Below are 23,654 nucleotides of genomic sequence, written 5' to 3' on the forward strand. Positions count from 1 at the left end.
CCCTCCTCCCTCAGACCCAGGAGTCCAGGCCCCCAGCTCTCCTCCCTCAGAACCAGGAGTTTGGAAACCCAAGGTAGTATATTGGTCCTGCTTTCTGAGCATCGGAATCCTAAAATTCAGCCACACCGTCTGTGAGGAAGGTCTAAACACATTTTAGACGAGGCAACAGGCTGATGTATTGGAAAGACACCCAGAGGAACAGTCCTGAAGCGGCAGCTGCAGGATTGGAATGCTGGTTTCACCCCAGAACTGAGCGGCGCTTTGCAGCAGAACGAGTGTGACGTCATTCCAACACCGCGTAGGCCCCGCCCCTCCAGCCTCGCCCACAGCCCACGACCACGCCCACAGCCCAGTAAACTACCATTCCCAGCAGCAGTAGCGCTCACGGCCCACCCCCATAGGTCCCGCCCTGGAAGCCCCGCCCCCGGTCCGCTACGCCACGCCTCTTTCAGGAAGTCACCGGTTCCAGCCCTGCCGCCTGCCCTTCCCCACGTGGATCCCGGGTCGCACGCTCCTTGGAGCGATCGCGCGGCGGATGTGCGGGCGGCCTCGCGCTGCGTCCCGCGCCGGCCCGGCATGAACCGCTACCTGGTGCCGGTGTCCATGCTGGGCACGGCGGTGGGCGGCGCTGTGCTGCTCAGGTGAGTGCGTGCCGGCTCCGGTCTGCAGCCAGGGGAGGGGAGGCCCGGCGGAGACCACCGACCCCTCGCCCAGCAGCCAGCCCCCCTGCAGCGCCCCCGGAGGACGTGGGGACGCACCGAAGCCCCGGGGATGGCAGGTCACCGCCAAGGTCACGCAGAGGAAGGGGCGGGTCCGGGCCCTGGTAAACATGTTGGTCTAGCGGCTTCCGGGCTTCTAACGGAGGAATTCATTCATTCAGCACATAGTTATCGAGCAGTCCCGTATGTCACCGGCTGGGCCGGGGTGCAAGGAAAAATGTGTGCCCCCTAAACTCTCTAATACGAAATTAGGGGAACAGAGAGAACTGTGCAACTCGACACAGGAAAAGCTCGTGTTGCATGGTGTGTGTGTGTGTGTGTGTGTGTGTGTGTGTATGTAGCTCACTTAAAAAACGAAACAAACCCATTGGTTATGCTAATAGGCATGCGTACAAGTCCTCCGGTTGCTCACTAACCCCCCCTCCCTCCCATGCCATTTGTCTCTGGATCTATTCTTGTTCATCAAATTATGTTGCTCATTATATCCCACCTATGAGTGAGATCATGTGATATTTCTCCGACTGGCGGGGTGGGAATGGCTGGGGGGTAGGTCAACTGGGGAAAAGGGAGACATACGTAAAACTTGAGACAATTAAAAAACCCCACAAAACAAACCCCAAAGAACAGGATTCTACTGCTCTCTAGCAGCACTGTTCAGTAGAACTTACTGCGGTGATGGAAGTGTTTTTTTATTTTTTATTTAAAAAATAGTTTATTAGTTTTTTAAGAGGGGAGAGGGAGAGAGAAACATCGATGTCAGAGCGCAACACTGATTGGTTAGTTATTAAGTGATTTAAATGAAAGAGCCTCAGCCCTAACCAGTTTGGCTCAGTGGATAGAGCGTCAGCCTGCGGACTCAAGGGTCCCAGGTTCGATTCTGGTCCAGGGGCATGTACCTTGGTTGCGGGCACATCCCCAGTGGGGGGTGTGCAGGAGGCAGCTGATCGATGTTTCTAACTCTCCCTCTACCTTCCTCTCTGTAAAAAATCAATAAAATATATTAAAAAAAAAATGAAAGAGCCTCAGGTGGCTGGTGACCGTCGACCGTCGTGTTGTACATGCCATTTTCTTGTGTGGGGATGACCTGTGTTTACTTAGCTGGTCCCTGTCGGTGACATTGGGCTGTTTCGTATTTAACCTCTGGGTGTTACGCTATAGTAGCAGCATCCCCGCCCCCAAGGATGTGCGGGTCCTAATGCCCAGAACCAGAAGTCACTGAGTGAAAGGCCTTGAGGTGAGCAGATGATCCGGGCTTAGTCAGTGGGTCCACTTATGTCACCGGGGCCCTTACAAGGGGGCCAGAGTCAGTCTTTTTTTTTTTATTTTTTTAATTGATTTTAGAGAGAGAGGAAGGGAGAGGGAGAGATAGAAACATCGATGGGCTGCCTCCTGCATGCCCCCTCCTGGGGATCCAGCCCGCAAGCAACCAGGGCCTGTGCCCTGACCAGGAATCCAACCGGCAACCCCTTGGTGCCCGGGGCAACGCTCACCCAACTGAGCCACATCGGCCAGGGCCAGAGTCAGTCCTGAAGACAGAGGATGGAGCCATGAGCCAAGGAATGGGGGTGGGAGGGATGGAGAGAAGCTGGACAAGGCTAGGGGTGTGGTTCTGCCCTGGAGCCCCTAGCAGGGACGCAGCCCGAAACCTTGATTTTAGCCCCGAGAGACCCATTTTGGAGCCTGATCTGCAGAACCGTAGGAGAATGCATTTGCCTGGTTTTAACCACTTGTTACAGCGGCCATAGGCAAGGAATACAGTGGGTCTTTATAAAATAACTACAGGCCCGATGCATGAAATTCGTGCACGGGGGTGGGGGGGTGTCCCTCAGCCCGGCCTGCACCCTCTCCAATCTGGGACCCCTTGGGGGATGTCCGACTGCTGGTTTAGGCTCCTAACCGCTCGCCTGCCTGCCTCATTGTCCTTAACCACTTCTGCCTGCCAGCCTGATCCTCCCCAACTGCCCCCCTGCTGGCCTGATCGCCCCTTAACTGCTCCCCTGCTGGCCTGATCGCCCCCAACTGCCCTCCCCTGCCAGCCTGATCACCCCCAACTGCCCCCCCTGCCACAACCTGCCTCCTCTGCCTGGACCGGCCTCCTCTGCATTGCGCGGAGCTGCGGCATCCCCAGGCCTCACCGCATGGAGTGGCTGCTGGCCCTGCCTCCGCTGTGCGCGTGGCCATCTTGTGACGACGTGAGGGCGTGACACCACCTAGGCTATTATTAGTATAGATGATTTTTCCCTGGCCAGGTAGCTCAGTGGGTTAGAGCCTCATCCCAATACATCCAGGTTCCGGGTTCGATCCCCTTTTTGGACACATAACAAGGAGCAAACAGTGATGCATAAGTAAGCGGAACAGCAAGTCATCAGCCGTAACCTGGCAACGGCTTTGTGGAGTCAGGCAGTGTCCGTCCGTCTTTCCGTTGGGGGAACACAAGCTCAGAGGGGTCACTTGCCTGCGATCCAAGCGGTGGGGTCACCTGTGCTGAGTGGTCAGGCAGGTGGAGCTGAGGGGGTCTTTCTTGCCTTCAGGGACTATGTCGCGGGCGGGGCCTGTCCCAGCAAGGCCACCCTTCAGGGCAAGACCGTCATCGTCACGGGCGCCAACACCGGCATCGGGAGAGAGACCGCCTTGGAGCTGGCCAGGAGAGGTGAGTCCCGTGGCAGGGCGTTGGGGGCTGGGGGTGGCAGGGCGTTGGGGGCTGGGGGAAAGGAAAGGGACTAAGAAGCACAAATGGGCAGTCACAGGAGTGTCACGGGATGTAACATACAGCACGGGAAATGCAGTCAATCCTATAGACTAAAGAGCTAATATGCAAATGGTCAGCATGCCCTCACACCCTAAAAGCTCAGACACTCAACCCTGGGGAGAGAGGAATGGGGACCAGCCAGGTTGGGGCCCGGGAGAGGGACAAGCCGCCCGCCCTGTGGTCCCGGACACCTGCGGCTGTGGCCCGGGCGAGGTCGCTCTCCCACGGTCCCCTGCAGCTGCGGCCGGCCCGGGAAAAGTCGTTCTGGGTGCTGGGTGCCTGCAGCTGGCCAGAGGGAGGGAAGCCCTGGTCCCGGGTACCAGCGACCGGCTGGAGGAGGGAATCCTGGGTCCTGGGTGCAGGACGAGGCAGAGGCAGTTAGGGGTGATCAGGCCAGCAGGGGAACAGTTAGGGGCGATCAGGCAGGCAGGTAGGCAAGTGGTTAGGAGCCAGTGGTCCCGGATTGCGAGAGGCAGTTGGACATACCCCGAAGGATCCCAGATTGGAGAGGGTGCAGGCCAGGCTGAGGGGACCCCCCCCACCCTGTACGAATTTCGTGCACTGGGCCTCTAGTATATATTTAAATATATGTTTTTATTGATTTTAGAGAGAAGAAGGGAGAGGGAGAGAGAGAGAAACATCACTGATGAGAAAGAATCATTGATAGGCTGCCTCCTGCACACTCCACACTGGGGACCTACATGCAACCCGGGCACGTGCCCTTGACCGGGAATTGAACCATGACCTCCTGGGTCATAGGTCGGCGCTCCACCACTGAGCCACGCGGGCCGGGCCCTTCTCAGGGTTTGCTGAGTGGTGGGTTTTTAAGTCTATTCAGAGTCGTGCAACTGCCACCGGTCTCAATGAGAGCACTTTCTTTTTTTTTTTTTTTTTTAAAAATATATTTTATTGATATTTTACAGAGAGGAAGGGAGAGGGATAGAGAGCTAGAAACATCAATGAGGAGAGAGAAACATCGATCAGCTGCCTCCTGCACACCCCCTACTGGGGATGTGCCCGCAATCAAGGTACATGCCCTTGACCGGAATCGAACCTGGGACCCCTCAGTCCGCAGGCTGACACTCCGTCCACTGAGCCAAACCGGTTTCGGCTCAATGAGAACACTTTCAACACCCCCAAAGGAAACGCCGCTTCCTATTCCCCGCCCCTCCATTCCCCCCGCCTCCCTCGTCGATATAAATCTCTCCTCCGTGGCTGTGCCTGTCCTGGACGTTTCCTAGAAAGGGAGTCGTTCACTGCGTGTCCTCGGCCTGTGGCCTTTCGCCCAGCATCACGCTCTGTGTTGTCGCCCGCGTCAGGGCCTCCTGCCTTTTTCACGGCCGAGCGGTACTCCCCGGCACAGGCAGGCCGTGCTTTGTTCGTGCGCTCCTCCATCGACGGACCCTTGGGCTGTCCCACCTTTGGGCTGCTGTGAGCTCGTGCGTCCACATTCCGGTGCGGGCCCATGTTTTCATTTGTGTTGGGTATACGCATATAGGGGTGTTTTTTTAAAAAAAATATATATTTTATTGATTTTTTACAGAGAGGAAGGAAGAGGGATAGAGAGTTAGAAACATCGATGAGAGAGAAACATCGATCAGCTGCCTCCTGCACACCCCCTACTGGGGATGTGCCCGCAACCAAGGTACATGCCCTTGACTGGAATCGAACCTGGGACCCTTCAGTCCACAGGCCGATGCTCTGTCCACTGAGCCAAACCGGTTTTGGCTTTTTTTAAAAAATTATTTTCCATCCTGGCCTTCCAGGCGGCAACATCATCCTGGCCTGTCGAGACATGGAGAAGTGTGAGGCGGCGGCAAAGGACATTCGTGGGGAGACCCTGAATCATCACGTCAACGCCCGGCGCCTGGACTTGGCCTCGCTGAAGTCCGTCCGAGAGTTTGCGAAGAAGATCATTGAAGGTCGGCGGGAGGGCGCTGGCCGTGTGGGTGAGGCCTCGGGTGGCCAGGCTCTGAGGACCCAGGAGTTACACCAGGCCTGGACCTGAAGCTCACAAAGCCAATGCTCTCTACTGTCTGGCCCTGGTCCCTTTAAAAAAATGTATTTTTAATGATTTCAGGGAGGAAGGGAGAGGGAGAGGGAGATAGAAACATCCATGATGAGAGGGAATCATGGATCGGCTGCCTCCTGCACACGCCCCACAGTGGGGATCGAGCCCGCAACCTGGGCATGTGCCCTTGATCGGAATCGAACCCGGGTCAGTCTGCAGGCTGACGCTCTATCCACTGAGCCAAACCGGCCAGGGCCTGGTCCTTTTTTTAAAAAATAAGGTGTGTCACCGCCCGTGACCTTTTTGTACAAATTGGAGCCTGTCCTCCACCCGGTGGTGCCCCAGCGTTCCCCTCCCCGGTTCTCTCAGCTTCCTCATTCTTGGGGCTACATGGTATGTCTTCATTCTTTCCTTGTGGCTACATTGTATCTCTTCATTCTTTCCTTATGGCTACATTGTATCTCTTTATGACTTTATTGTGGCTACATTGTATCTCTTCATTCTTTCCTTGTGGCTACATTGTATCTCTTTATTCCTTTCTTTTTTTTTTTTTTAAAAATATATTTTATTGATTTTTTTTACAGAGAGGAAGGGAGAGGGAGAGAGAGCCAGAAACATCGATGAGAGAGAACACATCGACCAGCTGCCTCCTGCACGCCCCCCACCGGGTATGTGCCCGCAACCAAGGCACATGCCCCCGACCGGAATCAAACCTGGGACCCTTGAGTCCGCAGGCCGACGCTCTATCCACTGAGCCAAACTGGTCAGGGCACAGGGCCTGGTCCTTTTAAAAAAATATATATATATTCTTATTGATTTCGGGGAGGAAGGGAGAGGGAGAGAGAGATAGAAACATCAATGATGAGAGAGAATCATGGATTGGCTGCCTCCCGCACACCCCACACTGGGGATCGAGCCCGCAACCTGGGCATGTGCCCTGACCGGGAATTGAACCGTGACCTGGTTCAGACTTGGACACTCAACCATTGAGACACGCCGGCTTGGCTGTCTGCTACTTAAAAAACCAACAACACAACAAAAAAACACACACACTTTGATTGATTTTTAGAGAGAGAAGAAGGGAGAGGGAGAGAGAGAAATATCGATGTGAGAGTGAAGCATCGATCAGCTGCCTCCTGCACGCCTCACACTGGGGATCGACCCCGCGACCCGGGCATGTGCCCCTACTGGGAATCAAACTGGCAGCCCTTCAGTGCATGGGACCAGGATCAACCAACCGAGCCACAGCGGCCAGGGCTGTCTGGCCCTCTGCAGAGGGTGTTTGCTGACTCCTGCTCAGTAGGAAAGCAGACACCTTCTGTATTAGCTTGGATCCTACCAGAAGCGGAGGCCAGGATGGGACACGGAGCAGCAGTTAGCCAGGGGGAGAGGGGCCCAAACAGGGATTCATCCATTGTTCCCTGAGGCTTTCGGTCCCTCTCGGGTGATGCCGGGGACACACCGATGAGTCAGAATCAGGCTGTGCCCCCAAGGAGCACCGGGTCCTGTGGGGACATGGCTGTGACAATCCCTAGGCCACTGGAGGACCCCAGGCCCAGTGCGAGTTCACTGGACCTCCCACATCTTCGCTGGACATTAAAAAAAATATATATATATATATATATATATATATATATATATATATATATATTTTTTTTTTTTTTTTAAAAAAATATATTTTATTGATATTTTACAGAGAGGAAGGGAGAGGGATAGAGAGCTAGAAACATCGATGAGAGAGAAACATCGATCAGCTGCCTCCCGCACACCCCCACTGGGGATGTGCCCGCAACCAAGGCACATGCCCCTGACCGGAATCGAACCCGGGACCCCTCAGTCCGCAGGCCGACGCTCTATCCACCGAGCCAAACCGGTTTCGGCAAAAAATATATATATTTTTATTGATTTCAGAGAGGAAGGGAGATGGGGGAGAGATAGAAACATCAATGATGAGAGAGAATCATTGATCGGCTGCCTCCTGCATGCTCCCTATTGGGGATCGAGCCTGCAACCTGGGCATGTGCCCTTGACCAGAATCGAACCGTGACCTCCTGGTTCATAGGTCGATGCTCAACCACGGAGCTACACCAGCCGGGTGGACTTTTGTTTTTTTGCAAATCCTAGGATCAGGCTCGAGTTTTCTGCACTCGTCACATGGATTGCCGACTCACGCATTTTGCTTCCCACCCGGTGTTCTCTGAACTGTTGGCGTATTAATTTTTTTGAACAGGAATAAGGTTGACAGTATTCAATGTTCAGAAAGTACAAAAGGGGAGGCAGTCAGACGTCTCCCTGCCACGCCCGCCCCTGGCTCCCAGCCCCACCTTCCTCACGTGTGTCCAGTGCTCACATGTCCGTCTGCAGAGAGTTCATGCATCTACAAACAGGAAGGTGTGTCACCGCCCGTGACCTTTTCATACAAATTGGAGCCTGTCCTCCGCCCGGTGGTGCCCCAGCGTTCCCCTCCCCGGTTCTCTCAGCTTCCTCATTCTTGGGGCTACATGGTATGTCTTCATTCTTTCCTTGTGGCTACATTGTATCTCTTCATTCTTTCCCTGTGGCTACATTGTATCTCTTTATGACTTTATTGTGGCTACATTGTATCTCTTCATTCTTTCCTTGTGGCTACATTGTATCTCTTTATTCCTTTCTTTTTTTAAAAAAATATATTGATTTTTTTACAGAGAAGAAGGGAGAGGGAGAGAGAGTTAGAAACATCGATAAGAGAGAAACATCAATCAGCTGCTTCCTGAACACCCCCTACTGGGGATATGCCCGATACATGCCCTTGACCGGAATCGAACCTGGGACCCTTGAGTCCACAGGCCCGTGCTCTATCCACTGAGCCAAACCGGTTAGGGCTCATTCCTTTCTTGTGGCTACATTGTATCTCTTCATTCTTTCCTTGTGGCTACATTGTATCTCTTCATTCTTTTCTTGTGGCTACATTGTATCTCTTCATTCTTTTCTTGTGGCTACATTGTATCTCTTCATTCTTTTCTTGTGGCTACATTGTCTCTCTTCATTCCTTTCTTTCTTTTTTTTAAAGTTTTTTTTTGTAATGTATTTTATTGATTTTTCCAGAGAGGAATAGAGAGCAAGAAACATCAATGAGAGAGAAACATCGATCAGCTGCCTCCTGCACACCTCCTACTGGGGATGTGCCTGCAACCGAGGTACATGCCCTTGACCGGAATCGAACCTGGGACCCTTCAGTCCACAGACTGACGCTCTATCCACTGAGCCAAACCAGTCAGGGCTCTTCATTCCTTTCTTGTGGCTGCATTGTATCTCTTTATGCTTTTCTTGTGGCTACATTGTCTCTCTTCATGCTTTTTTTTTTTTTTTTTTTTTTTAAATATATTTTATTGATTTTTTACAGAGTGGAAGGGAGAGGAGGGATAGAGAGTTAGAAACATCGATGAGAGAGAAACATCGATCAGCTGCCTCTTGCACGCCCCCTACTGGGGATGTGCCCGCAACCAAGGTACATGCCCTTGACCGGAATCGAACCTGGGACCCTTGAGTCTGCAGGCCGACGCTCTATCCACTGAGCCAAACCGGTTTTGGCTTCATGCTTTTCTTGTGGCTACATTGTCTCTCTTCATTCTTTTCTTGTGGCTACATTGTCTCTCTTCATTCTTTTCTTGTGGCTACATTGTCTCTCTTCATTCTTTTCTTGTGGCTACATTGTATTGTGTTCCCTCCTGTGGTCTGACGGGTTCCGGCCGTTTGGCTGCCAGCCTTCCCGCGGCTGCTGTAAACGTCTGACCTCGTGTCCGTGTCATTTGACTCGCATGTGATGGTGTCTGCACGTCTCAGAGACAGCCTCTTCCTCTCCATCCGGCTGCGTGTGAAATAACAGCAGGGAAGCTAGCCGGGAGACAGAGGAGCGGGGGCTTAGAAGAGGTGAACAAATAAACACGAATGGACTGTTTTCCCTGATGCAAAGAAATACATGCTCCTTATGGAAAATGGATAAAATCCGGAATAGTGAAGAAGAACTGAACACCTTTGATTCCACACCAACCTCAGGGGACTCACTGTTAACTTTTCCCCTGCTGCATGGTGAAGTTTTCTTTCTTTTTTTTTTTAAATATATTTTATTGATTTTTTACAGAGAGGAAGGGAGAGGGAGAGAGAGTTAGAAACATCGATGAGAGAGAAACATCAATCAGCTGCCTCCTGCACACCCCCTACTGGGGATGTGCCCACAACCAAGGTACATGCCCTTGACTGGAATCGAACCTGGGACCTTCCAGTTCACAGGCCGATGCTCTATCCACTGAGCCAAACCTTTTAAATGCTCGAGGCCTGGTGCACGGATTTGTGCACCAGTGGGCTCCCTCAGCCTGGCTTGCGGGATCGGGCCGAAACCGTCTCTCTGACATCTCCCCAGGGGACCTGGATTGCGAAAGGGCACAGGCCAGGCCGATCGGGGTCGGGGAGGGATGCAGGAGGTTGGCCAGCTGGGGAGGGACTGCGGGAAGGCTCCAGGGCATGTCTGGCCTGTCTTGCTCAGTCCCTATCAGCCAGACCCCAGCAGCAAGCTAACCTACCAGTTGGAACGTCTGCCCCTTGCTGGTCAGTGCACATCATAGCGAGTGGTTGAGCGGCCTTAGCCTATTATTAGCATATTATGCTTCGATTGGTTGAATGGCTGACCAGTCGACTGGACACTTAGCACATTAGGCTTTTATTATAGAGGATGTTTACTGATTTCTAGAGAGAGGGGGAGGGAGAGGAAGAGAGAAAGAGAAATACCCATCAGCTGCCTCCTGCATGCTCCCTGCTGGAAATCGAGCCCCAAATCCAGGCACGTGCCCTGTCTGGGAATTGAACTGGTGACCTTATGGTACCTGGGGCGACACCCAACCAACTGAGTCACACCAGCCAGGGCCAGACTTCCCTTCCTTTTTTTTTTTTTTTTAAAATATATATTTTATTGATTTTTTACAGATAGGAAGGGAGAGGGAGAGGGAGTTAGAAACATCGATGAGAGAGAAACATCAATCAGCTGCCTCCTGCACACCTCCCACTGGGGATGTGCCCGCAACCAAAGTACACACCCTTGACCAGAATCGAACCTGGGACCCTTGAGTCTGCAGGCCAACGCTCTATCCACTGAGCCAAACCGGTTAGGGCAAGACTTCCCTTTCTTGTGAGGACACTGAGTCATGTTGGATGAGTTGGATGAGGACCCTGTGACCTCACCTTTACTCGGTTACTTCCGCAAAGACTCCGTTTCCACAGGAAGGTCACATGCCCAGGTTTCAGGTGGTAGTGAATGTCGGGGGACACCGTGCCGCCCAGGGCAGGCACGGAGCTGACACACTTGCCCTGGTCCCTGTCTTCCAGAGGAGGAGAAAGTGCACGTGCTGATCAACAACGCGGCCGTGATGCGCTGCCCACACTGGACCACGGAGGACGGCTTCGAGATGCAGCTCGGCGTGAACCACCTGGGTGAGGCCGCGCTGTGCACGCCTGGGACGTGAGCCTAGTGGGTCAGGCACGTGCTCTGGGAGGGGGTGTCCACTTTCTTTTTCTTTTTTTTTTTTTATTAAATATTTTTATGGATTTCATAGAGGAAAGGAGGGGGAGAGAGAAACATCAGTGATGAGAATCATTGATCGGCTGCCTCCTGCACGCCCCCCACTGGAGACCAAGCCCACAACCCAGGCATGTGCCCTTGACGGGAATCGAACCTGGGACCCTTAAGTCCGCAGGCTGACTCTCTATCCACTGAGCCACACCGGCTAGGGCGGGGGTGTCCACTTTTCACGTCGACCAGGCGGTCACTCCTGGGGTCGCTCAGCAGCTCTGGGAGTTGCCGGTTCCTCACTGCGCGCTCGTAAAGTCTTTGGGATCCACCATCAGTCTCGTGACCTTTTATCCCTTTGTCCATCCTTCAGTCTCAGTCTGTCCATCAGTCACTCCGTCAGTCTTTTTTTTTTTTTAAACATACTTTTATTTAAATATATTTTTATTGATTTTTTACAGAGAGGAAGGGAGAGGGATAGAGAGCCAGAAATATTGATGGGAGAGAAACATCGATCAGCCGCCTCTTACACACCCCCTACTGGGGATGTGGCCGCAACCAAGGCACATGCCCTTGACCGGAATTGAACCTGGGACCCTTCAGTCCGCAGGCCGACACTCTATCCACTGAGCCAAACCGGTCAGGGCCATTAGCCTTTCTGTTGTCACCTTGCATGTACCTGGGGTTCTGTTAGGAAGGGCCAGGGGGCAATGGGGCATATTGGATCAGGGCCCACCCTAATGACCTTACTTTAATTTAATTTTCTTTACAAAGACCCCATCTCCAAACAGGGTCATATTCTGTGGTTCTGGAGGATAGGACCTCAACATATTTCTTTGGGGGATGGGGAGTAGGGAGACACAACTCAACCCTACACACACACACACACACACACACACACACACACACACACACACACACACTCATTTGCACCCTGTTGGCTGGGACTCAGTCACATGACCAATCTAGTTGCAAAGGAGCCTGGGAAATGTAGTCCTTCACTGGCCTGCCTTGGGCCCAGCCAAAAGTTCTATTACTGAAGAAGTGGAGAAAAAATTTTGGGAGGCAGAAGGCAGTCTCCTCCCCAGCTGACCTCAGAGGGCTGGACATTTGGGGCTGGATAGTTGCTTTTTGCCGGGACTTTGCTGTGCGTTGTGGGATGTTGAGCAGCATCCCTGGCCTCCACCCACTAGATGGCAGTGGTGTCCCTACTCTCCACAGTTGTGACAGACAAAATTGTCTCCAGAGGTTGCCACATGTCCCCTGGGGGCCATGCTGCTTCTGGTTGAGAACCAGGCGTTATTGGGAGGGTGAGATAAGTATGTGCTCAGCCCACTCCTAGGCACGTGGTCAGACTTTAAAGATAGTTCTCTTTTTGTCGTCATTCATCCAGGTCACTTTCTCCTGACAAACTTGCTGCTGGACAAGCTGAAGGCCTCGGCCCCTTCGCGGATCATCAACCTCTCGTCCTTGGCCCACGTGGCTGGGCACATAGACTTTGACGACCTGAACTGGGAGAAGAGGAAGTATAACACCAAGGCGGCCTACTGCCAGAGTAAGCTGGCCATCGTCCTCTTCACCAGGGAGCTGAGCCGGAGGCTGCAAGGTGCGTGTGTGACGTGCCTCTTCCTGTAGTTCTGAGCCTGGAGCGGTCCTGCTGTGACCCTGGGCTGATGGGAGGTGAAGCATGGGCTCTAGGACACAGGAGGCAAATGCATGACACTCATGACCAGGCTCCGCCCTGGTGCCTGAAGCAGACATCACTAATCAAGCACACACCACCAGGCTTCCCCCTGGTGCCCGAAGCAGACATCACTAATCAATTACACACCACCAGGCTCCCCCCCCCCCCCCCCCCCCCCCCCCCCCCCCCCCCCCCGTGCCTGAAGCAGACATCACTAATCAAGCACACACCACCAGGCTTCCCCCTGGTGCCTGAAGCAGACATCACTAAACAATCATACACCACCAGGCTCCCCCCTGGTGCCTGAAGCAGACATCACTAATCAATCACACACCACCAGGATCCCCCCTGGTGCCTGAAGCAGACATCACTAAGCAATCACACACCACCAGGCTCCCCTCCAGTGTTTGAAGCAGACATCACTAATCAATCACACAACACCAGGATTCCCTCTGGTTCCTGAAGCAGACATCACTAATCAATCACACACCCAGGCTCCCCCCTAGAGCCCGAAGCAGACATCACTAATCAATCACACAACACCAGGATCCCCTCCAGTTCCTGAAGCAGACATCACTAATCAATCACACACCACCAGGCTCCCCCCTGCTGCCTGAAGCAGACATCACTAATCAAGCACACACCACCAGGATCCCCCCTGGTGCCTGAAGCAGACATTACTAAGCAATCACACACCACCAGGCTCCCCTCCAGTGCTTGAAGCAGACATCACTAATCAATCACACAACACCAGGATTCCCTCTGGTTCCTGAAGCAGACATCACTAATCAATCACACACCACCAGGCTCCCCACTAGAGCCCGAAGCAGACATCACTAATCAATCACACACCACCAGGATCCCCTCCAGTTCCTGAAGCAGACATCACTAATCAATCACACACCACCAGACTCCCCCCTGGTGCCCGAGGCAGACATCACTAATCAATCACACACCACCAAGATCCCCCCTGGTGCCTGAAGCAGACATCACTAATCAATCACACACCACCAGGCTCCCCCCCTGCTGCCTGAAGCAGACATCACTAATCAAGCACACATCACCAGGCTCCCCCCTGGTGCCTGAAGCAGACATCACTAATCAAGCACACACCACCAGGCCCCCCCCCCCCCCCCCCCGCTGCCTGAAGCAGACATCACTAATCAATCACACACCACCAGGCTCCCCTCCAGTGCCTGAAGCAGACATCACTAATCAATCACACCTTCTTTCCTGGTCATCTAGGACTGGCCTCTAAGCCTCTGGTGCTCCAGGCCAGTGGACCTTTGGCAATATCTGGAGATACTTTTGGCTGTCACTTCAGGGGTGGGTGTTGCTACTGGCATCTAGTGGACAGAAGCCAGGGACACCCTCGGCACCTCCAGTGCACGGGTTAAAGAATGGCTGGACCTCAGCGTCCATAGTGCGGCCGTTGCAAAGCCCGCCCTTTGCCCTTGCTTCTCGTAGGGGGGTGGGGCCAGCAGTGTTGCTCACTTGGGAGCCTGTCAGACACCCCCCACCCCCCCACCCACTGCTTCAGGCCTCTGGGGGTGGGGCCAGTGGTCTGGGTTTCCCGAGGCTCCACGCGATTTCAACACCCTCGGATGGAGGCCGTGCTCTGGGCAGCCGTGTGACAGAGCCGCCTCGCACGGTGAAACCACCTGGCGTGGAGGTTTCAGAGCATCTAGAAGGTGATGCGGGGTCAAGGGCAGGAAACGGGGGAGCCCCGGAGCTCAGGGTGGACAGCGTCAGGCTTCCTGGGAAGGAGTGAATCTGACATCCGTCTGCCCCCTCCCCCCACGTCCCGCCACCCCGTCCCACAACCCCGTCCTTCCCTTCTCTCCTCAGGCACGGGCGTGACGGTGAACGCGCTGCACCCTGGCGTGGCCCGGACAGAGCTGGGCAGGCACACGGGCATGCACAGCTCTGCCTTCTCCAGCTTCACGCTCGGTAAGCCCCCGCCTGGCCTGGGGTGCCCCGCTGAACCCCTACCCGCCCGGCCTGGGGCCCAGGAACCTCCTGCAGGGCATTAAGACCAATGGGATATACAGGGAGCGGCCAGATGATGAGGATCTCTGAACGCATAATAATCCGGCCACTCAGTGTATTTGTATCTCAGATGGGGACCAAAAGTATTCCAGACTTCTGCTGGAGATCAACCACCTATTAGCCCTGAGCTTTCTATCAGCCAGTGCAAAGGGGAACACTGATCAGGTGCACAATTTCTAGTATCTTTTTAAAAAAAAATATATTTTGTTGATTTTTTTACAGAGAGGAAGGGAGAGGGATAGAGAGTTAGAAACATCGATGAGAGAGAAACATCGATCAGCTGCCTCCTGCACACCCCCTACTGGGGATGTGCCCGCAACCAAGGTACATGCCCTTGACCGGAATCGAACCTGGGACCTTTCAGTCCGCAGGCCGACGCTTTATCCACTGAGCCACACCGGTTAGGGCAGTATCTTTGATATCACATAAATGAAGTACTCAAGAGAAGTTCACTGAGTGGCCAGATTATTATTCGTTCAGAGATCATCATACTCTGGCCACTCGGTGTATGTAGGTATTTAGAAAGATTTATTAGGGGACATTGGCTCACCATGTGTGGAGGCTCAGAAGTCCCACGGTCCGCCCTTGGCCGCCAGAGGCCCGGGAGAGCCCACGGTGTAGCAGCAGTGAGTCCGCAGACCAGGGCGCCGTGTCTGACCATCGATGGAGATGACGTCCCTGCTCAAGCAGAGGTCGCATTCCCCCATTCCCCCTTCCTCACCTTTTCATTGTTTTCAAATTAAATATATATATATATATATATATATATATATATATTTTAAATATATTTTATTGATTTTTTACAGAGAGGAAGGGAGAGGGATAGGGAGTTAGAAACATCAATGAGAGAGAAACATCGAACAGCTGCCTCCTGCACACCTCCCACTGGGGATGTGCCCGCAACCAAGGTACATGCCCTTGACCGGAATCGAACCTGGGACCCTTCAGTCCGCAGGCCGACGCTCTATCCACTGAGCCAAACCGGTTGGGGCCAAATTAAATATATTTTTATTGATTTCAGAGAGGAAGGGAAAGGGAGAGAGAGAAACATCCATGGTGAGAGAGAATCATGGATCGGCTGCCTCCCGCACGCCCCCGACTCCTAGGGATCGAACCAGGGATCGAACCGTGACCTCCTGGTTCATAGGTCATGAACCCATGCTCAACCCCTGAGCCACGCCGGCCAGGCATTGCTCACCTTTTTCTATTCTTGCCCTGGAGTGACTGCCTGCCGCCCACCTGGGCTTCCTTTACGCAGTCTGTCGGTTCCAATGCTCATCTCCCCGGTCACGCCCTCACAGCCACACCCAGACACACGGCGTCGCCCGCGCTGGGGTTGTCTGTTAGCCAGGCACGCTGACATGACGCTGACATGACGCTGACATCACACTCAGGGGCTGTCCAGGGGCTGGGGCTCTGCTCCCTCTCCTGAGTCTTCGTGGCACCAAGAAAATCACTTTTCTGTGTGGAGCCTCAGAATAGCCCAGGACACAGGCCGGGGCCCGTCTGACTGACGAGAAAGCCACGTCTCAGAGGGGGAGCCCACGGAGCCAACTCCTGGGGTCCGGCTGTGCTCGGGGTCACCTCAGCTTCACCCCAAACTTGCTGTGCCCCCAGGGGAGCGGCTGCACCTCTCTGAGCCTCGGCGTCCTCCTGCAGAGGGCGGGCCTGTGCCAGCGTCCCTGGGAGGGCAGGAGGAGGCCTCCCGTAACCGGGCCAGCACAGCGCCTGGCCCAGATTGAAGGGGAACAGTTAGAACTTTATAATGAGCACTTATCGCCCTGAAAAACACATAGTGCGTGGCTACCAGGGGCCAGGATCTTAAGCTGAAGACAGTCAATAATAAAAGTTTTTTTTTTAGCCCTGGCCGGTGTGGCTCAGTGGATAGAGCATCAGCCTGCGGACCAAAGGGTCCCGGGTTCGATTCCGGTCAAGGGCACGTACCTTGCTTGCAGGCTCCTCCTGGGCCCGGGCCCTGGTTGGGGCTCGTGCAGGAGGCAACCAGTCGATGTGTTTCTCTCACATCGATGTTTCTCTCTGTCTTTCCCTCTCTCTTTTACTCCCCCTAAAAATCAATAGAAAAATATCCTCGGGTGAGGACTAACAACAAAAAGTGATTTTAAAGCAAGATGGGGTATGGTGGGGACTCGGGGCTGATGGAAAGGAGGGAGAGCTTCCATTATGGGAAAATCCGGGGGGGCTTCCTGGGGGAGGCAGCTTCCGGAGGGATGTGCTAGGGAAGGGGAGGGAACTGCAGGAGCAGAAGCCCGGAGGGGGGCTCTGTGGGACTCCGGGCCAACGTCTGGCCTGCCTGGGCCCGTGTCTTGGGGTGGAGTAGGACCGTTGGCATTCTCCTCTCTGATGCCTGTGGACTGAACGCCCTGTGGACTGATTGCAGGGCCCATCTTCTGGCTGCTGGTCAAGAGCCCCCAGCTGGCGGCCCAGACCAGCACCTACCTGGCCGTGGCCGAGGAACTGGAGGGCGTTTCTGGGAAGTACTTCGATGGACTCAGAGAGAAGGCCCCGGCCCCCGAGGCTGAGGATGACGAGGTGGCCCGGCGGCTCTGGGCTGAAAGCGCCCGTCTGGTGGGCTTGAAGGTGTCCTAAGGGATCCCCTTCCCCCAAAATACCTGGGAACAGGTGTGAAAACCATCAGGATGGAGCCGCAAGACCAAGGCTGGCTGCCATGCCCACGCCACCCTCTAGGTGGCAGCATCGGCCAAGCCTTCAAATGAAGGAGCCTGCCTGCCTGCCGTGCCCGTAGCAGCCGCTAGATGGCAGCATTGGCCAAGGAATGCTGGCCGCCATGCTCACATCGCCCTCTAGGTGGCAGCACCGGCCTTTCCACGCTCTCTGTCGCTTCTGGCCGCGTGGTGGACTGGGCTGCAGGTGCGCACCTGAGCCAGGCGCTGCCACAGGGGAGCCAGGCCACCAGCTGCTTCCCCTGGGAACCTAAACGGAACTGCTGGGGAAGGAGCCAGCGCCCTCTGACGTGGGCCACGGTGGGGGGCAAGGTGTCTGCCAGACCTGATGGAGTTCACCGTCTCCGGTGGGACCTGCACGCCTCTGGGCTCCTCTCTGAGCCTCAGTTTCCCCAACTGGAAAGTGTGCAGAGTCCCTGGACTACCTCACAGGATGGCGTGCTGAGCGTTTCTTGCCAGGGAGAGTTTCCTGAGGGTCTCTGTGTGCCAGCCCTGGCCAGGTGTGGGGGAAGGAGGGGAAGTAGTGGGGGGGGGCTGTACCCCCAGACCAGGCTGACACACACCTGGCCCGTTATCTCAAGTCACGCCCCCCTGGACAGGTGAGCAACGCGCCAGCTGCTGCTGCTGCTGCTGAGGGCCTAGGCTGCCTGGGGTCACGACCTTCCCTTGCCCTGTGGACTCTCAAACTTGCTCTTTAATAATAAAAATCTAGCTGAGTCACAGGTTTCACTTCCTCCGTGCATGTGGGGAAGTCCCCATGGGCTCATGTATTTCTTCCTTTTTTTTTTTTTTTAGATCTTGCCATTCACATTCTAGGTTTCTTTTTATTTTTTAAACCCCTGGTAAAAATTTATCCAAGAAACAGGATACACATACATTTTATTTAAAATTTTTTAAAAACATATATTTTGTTGACTTTTTACAGAGAGGGATAGAGAGTTAGAAACATCGATCAGCTGCCACCTGCACACCTCCTACTGGGGATGTGCCCACAACCACGGTACATGCCCTTGACGGGAATCGAACCTGGGACCTTTCAGTCCACAGGCCGATGCTCTATCCACTGAGCCAAACCAGTTAGGGCGATACACATACATTTTAAAACATGAACCATTAGAGCTGGCCGGCTGGCATGGCTCAGTGGTTGAGTATCCACCCAGGAGCCAGGAGGTCCCCCGTTCGACTCCCGGTCAGGCCACATGCCCGGGTTGCAGGCTCAATCTCCAGGAGGGGGCCGTGCAGGAGGCAGCTGATCAATGATTCTCTCTCATCATTGATGTTTCTCTCTCTTCCTCTCTGAAATGAATACAAATATATTTTTAAAAAAGGCTCCTAAGAATGAGTTACTAATTAAAAAGATTAAAGTCGCCCTAACTGGTTTGGCTCAGTGGATAGACTCAGGGGTGGGCAAACTTTTTGACTCGAGGGCCACAATGGGTTCTTAAACTGGACCGGAGGGCCGGAACAAAAGCATGGATGGAGTGTTTGTGTGAACTAATATAAATTCAAAGTAAAGGAGCGGAGGGGAGAGCAAGAGAACCCTCTGCTCTTTCGGCTCCGCGGGCCGAATAGAACAGCCGAACGGGCCAGATCCGGCCCGCGGGCCGTAGTTTGCCCACGGCTGGAGCCGTCGGCCTGCGGACTCAAGGGTCCCAGGTTCGATCCCGGTCAAGGGCATGTACCTTGGTTGCGGGCACATCCCCAGTGGGAGGTGTGCAGGAGGCAGCTGATCGATGTTTCTAACTCTCCCTCTCCCTCTCTGTAAAATAGCAATAAAATATATTAAAAAAATAAAAAGATTAAAGTCCCCTGATCAACAACTTTAGTCCCACTCAAGGTGCCTCCCTCCTCCACCCCCTTTGCCACGGGAAGGGGTGGTTTTGGGGGAGCAGATGTGGACACCTTTGGGGGCGCCACCATGCTGTCTGCCGCTCTGTCCCTTTCACACCCCTGCTTTCTTAGCCTCTCCCACGGCCATGAGCTCCCCTCACGTGGTCTTGACCGATTCCTTTCCGCTTAAAGGAGGCAGAATTACCGCCCCCGCCCCCTCGTGTTAGGAGCAAATCAACTGACATGAGATGTCATCGCCAACTCCCCACGGCTGGCCTTGGCTTAAAACAATATCAGGGTGTCTCTGCAGGAAGAGGATCGGGATGCAAAGTCTGGTTTTGGGGCGCGCTCTGTTCTGGGGGGATGGTTCTGGGTCCAGAGGAAAACAGGGCAGCCAGTCTGGCCCTCAGCCACGTGCAGGCAGTTGGCGGTTTGCGGCTGCGAGCCACAAACCCCTCAGACCGACATCCGCTTCCTTTTCGGAACCGAGAAACCTCAGACCACAGACATTGTCACACTCACACTGGTGTCACCCTTCTCTCGGCCCCGGAGGCTCTGAGCGGCTCTGAAAGGTGATGAAACCTCGTCTGAAACCGTCTCAAACCCGCAGCCGCCCAGACCGGACGCTGTGGCAGAGCATGTGAAGCCAGAGGAGGAAGCGAGAAAGGGCTGAGGGTTAGTGGGGGGCGGGGTGCACGCTTCACAGAAAGGCACCCAGGTCGGGGTGAAGCTTTCGTCGGCTCTCTGGGGCCTGGGGCCTGTGCCCGGAGGCCCGGCTGCTGGTGACAGGCGCTGGCCGGGTGCCGGCCGGGCTGGCGTTTGCCCCGGCTGGGTGCTGTGGCTCTGGTTGAGGGACATGGTCACCATCCCACCTGCCTGACTGACCATCCCCAGGGGCCACTTCACCCCGAGGCTGGGCGTCTGTGGCGGGTTGATGGTGGCCCCTAGAAGTTATGTCCATCCCTGGCCAGTGTGGCTCAGTGGATAGAGCGTCGGCCTGCGGACTGGAGGGTCCTGGCTTCGATTCCGGTCAAGGGCCCATGCCCGGGTTTCGGGCTCAATCCCCAGGAGGGGGCGTGCGGGAGACAGCCGATCCATGATTCTCTCTCATCATTGATGTTTCTATCTCTCTCCCTCTCCCTTCCTCTCTGAAATCAATAAAAAAAAATATAAAAAAAGTTATGTCCATGTCCTAACCCCGGGTACCAGCGACTGAGACCTAATTTGGAATTAAAAAAAAAAAAGGTTCTTTGCACTGAAGGTAGGGACTCGAGATGAGATCCCCCTAGATGACCCGGGTGGGTCCCCAACCCCAGGACCAGGGGCCTTGCAAGGGGCAGAGGGGAGGACAGGTGAGGGCAGAGGGCAGAGGTAGGAGTGAGGGACCCCCCCACGGAGGCACGGCCCCCCGAGATGCAAAAGGCAAAGAACAGGCTCCCCCGGGGCCCCCTGACGCCTTGACCTTGGAGAACTGAGTGAGAACAGGCGTGTTGGCCATTTGTTTCAACAGCCAGAGGACACATACAACCTTTCTCCTTCTCTGCTTTCTTCTTTTGTTTTGTTAATCCTCACCTCAGGGTAATTTTCCATTGATTAAGGCAGTGGTCGGCAAACTGCGGCTCCCGAGCCACATGTGGCTCTTTGGCCCCTTGAGTTTTTAGCAAAGGCCAGCTTAGGAGTACCCTAATTAAGTTAATAACAATGTACCTACCTATATAGTTTAAGTTTAAAAAATTTGGCTCTCTAAAGAAATTTCAATCGTTGTACTGTTGATATTTGGCTCTGTTGACTAAGGAGTTTGCCGACCACTGGTTTAAGGGAAGGAGGAGCGAGAGAGCGGGAGCGAGAGCAACCTCGATGTGTGAGAGACACACGGATTGGTTGCCTCCTGCACACGCCCCAGGGGCTGGTGGGGTATGGAGCCTGCAACCCAGGTACCTGCCCTTGACCGGGATTCAAACCGGCGACCTTTCGGTCCCCGGGGATGCTCTAACCATTGACCCACCGGCCAGGGCTCTGCGCTCGTCTTCAAACCCATAGACGCCCCCGCACAGCAGCCGGGACTGACCGAGCGGACTCCCAGCGGGGTTTCCCCACGCCTGCGCGGAGAGCACTGGGGCGGGAGAGTGCCTGGCCGTGGGCGGGGCGAGGGCGGGGCCGTGGGCGGGGCCGTGCTGGGCACGGAGCGGGCTGGCCGCATCCTGGTCTCCACACCGGATGGTAGGACCCCCCCACCCCCAGGTGTGACAACCCGATGGTCTCCAGGCATCGCCGGGTGCGCCCTGGGAGGGAAACGTCGCCCTGTAGGAGGCTGTCAGCTTCGGGAGCGGGCGGCGGGGGAGATGGACCTACTACTCACCCGCGGCGCACAGTGGGACCACTAATCGCGTTTGCCCCGGTGGCTCACGGGGATGGAGCTCGGGCGCAGGCCGGTGGGCACGGCGCAGAGTCAGTGGCTTTGGAGTTTGACGTCGTCATGGAAACTGCGGATGGTGAAAGGCTGTGGCAACCGAGAGCGAGTGTCCCCGAAGAGCAGCCGGTGCCCGGGAAGGCGCGTGTGAAATCGGGGTTTCCTCCAGCTGGTGGCTCCCCGAAAGCCACGCCCGCCCGGGGGCCTGTAACAGGACCTGCTGGACGTGGGGTTGGGTCCTTGGCGTGGACTCACCTGGAAATCTGGAGGCACCCCCCCCCCAACTCCCCTTGATCGGAGGTCCCGGCAGGTGTCTCCCCCGTGAGGTTGATTGGCATCAAGCCCTAGCCCCGCCCACCCCCCTGTGTCCCGCTCACCTGGGTGATGGGGGGGGGGGGGTGTCGGCTAACGCGCCTGATTGGCTGAGCCTGGGGCTCCCCTGGGTGTGGTTCTTGGGGCGTTAGGCAGGGTGTGGAAGGGGGGTCGGGGGAGTGGGGGTCGGGGGATTGGGGGGTGAGGGTGGAAGGGGGGTCGGGCTGGGGAGAATCCATGGACCGGGAGTTCCTTCAATATTTCGGGCTTTCCCGGGGCCCGAGGACTGTGGCGACTGAGTAGGTGTCCCCCACACAACGTGTGAAAACGGGGCAGCCCGGCAGGTGTGGTTCAGCCGGCTGGGCATCGCCCTGGGCGCCCACAGGTCTGGGGTTCGATTCCAGGTTGGGGCACATGCCTGGGTTGCGTGTTTGATTCTCTGTCAGGGCGCCTGTGGGAGGCAACCAATCCATGTTTCTCTCCCTCTCTCCTCTCTCTCTCTCCCCCATGAAAACATATCCTCAGGCAAAAGCAAAAAGAACGCCCGAACTTAGACACAATTTAAAAGCTCATTGAACCCTAACCGGTTTGGCTCAGTGGATAGAGCGTCGGCCTGCGGACTCAAGGGTCCCAGGTTCGATTCCCGTCAAGGGCATGTACCTTGGTTGCGGGCACATCCCCAGTGGGAGGTGTGCAGGAGGCAGCTGATCCATGTTTCTAGCTCTCTATCCCTCTCCCTTCCTCTCTGTAAAAAAAAAAAAAATCAATAAAACATTTTTTTTTAAAAAAAGGGGAAATTAGGATTTTGCAAGGAGTGGAAGAGGGAAGGACGGAAACCTCTTCCCCTAAGAAGAACCTGTACTTCACCACACCGACAGTAGAGGGCGCTCGTGTCTGAAAAAATCTTCACCTTGGTCACCAGCAGCGTTAACTATTTAGGAACACGTGTTTTCGCTCCCACCCATGTTTCTCTCTCTCTGTTCCCCCCCCCTCCCTTCACTCTCTCTGAAAATCAATGGAAAAATAGCCTCCGGCCACGATGAACAGCAACAGCAACAGCAACAGAGGACTACACTGAAGGAAACACTGTCCCCATCACCCCACGCCCGCTGTGGTGACCAGACACGGTCACCAAGTTCTCACGCTGGACGTGGGCCTGTGGCTCCGTCCACAGCGGTCCCACCGGGTTCTGCAGGCGAGACTGAGCCTTCCCGACGCCACCCCGCCTCCCTCTGCAAACCCTCCGGCCCTCCTGGTGCACACACAGGCCCGTGGAGGGCGCCCGGGGGTCACCCACGTGCCTGCGGCTGGCAGGCCGCAGCAGGAAACCGCAGAGGGATGTGGGTGCCGCGGCGGCTCTGCACACAGCCTTGGGTTGCACGAGGGGAAGTCCCCTTCCTGCTGAGCAGGGATGTGGTCGCCCTGTGTCAAGGGTTCAGAGCCGCGGGCTGCCCCGTCCTGGGCGTGTCCCGCTGTGGCCATGGCCGGTCCAGAGCGAGCTGTGGGCTCATGCCCTGGGGGTCACGTTTCTGCTTGGACTTGCTGCGAGCCGCCGGGGAGCTGGCGGGGAGGCTGTGGAAGGACGAGAACATAGATATAAGGCTCCTTACCCGGCGACCCTCTGTGGGGTCCTGGGGCTGGTGAGGGAT

At 55.1% G+C, this 23,654-nt stretch overlaps 1 protein-coding gene across 2 annotated transcripts; it reads left to right on the plus strand.

Moving 5' to 3' along the window:
• Nucleotides 1-451: 451 nt before the first annotated feature.
• Nucleotides 452-18,180, plus strand: RDH13 (retinol dehydrogenase 13). 2 transcript variants are annotated; one of them, XM_080643331.1, is made up of 7 exons: nt 452-641; nt 3,251-3,369; nt 5,235-5,390; nt 10,838-10,942; nt 12,412-12,573; nt 14,551-14,652; nt 17,150-18,171. In XM_080643331.1, exons 1-7 carry the CDS (start codon nt 577-579, stop codon nt 17,356-17,358), a joined length of 918 nt encoding a protein of 305 aa, XP_080499457.1. In that variant the 5' UTR covers nt 452-576; the 3' UTR covers nt 17,359-18,171. The 2 variants fall into 2 exon arrangements, with proteins under 2 accessions (XP_080499457.1, XP_080499456.1); XM_080643330.1 differs by having other exon boundaries at nt 457-641; nt 12,412-12,624; nt 17,150-18,180.
• Nucleotides 18,181-23,654: the final 5,474 nt, after the last annotated feature.

This window comes from Plecotus auritus (genome assembly GCF_963455305.1).
Source record: "Plecotus auritus genome assembly, chromosome: 10".
NCBI classification, from domain to species: domain Eukaryota; kingdom Metazoa; phylum Chordata; class Mammalia; order Chiroptera; family Vespertilionidae; genus Plecotus; species Plecotus auritus.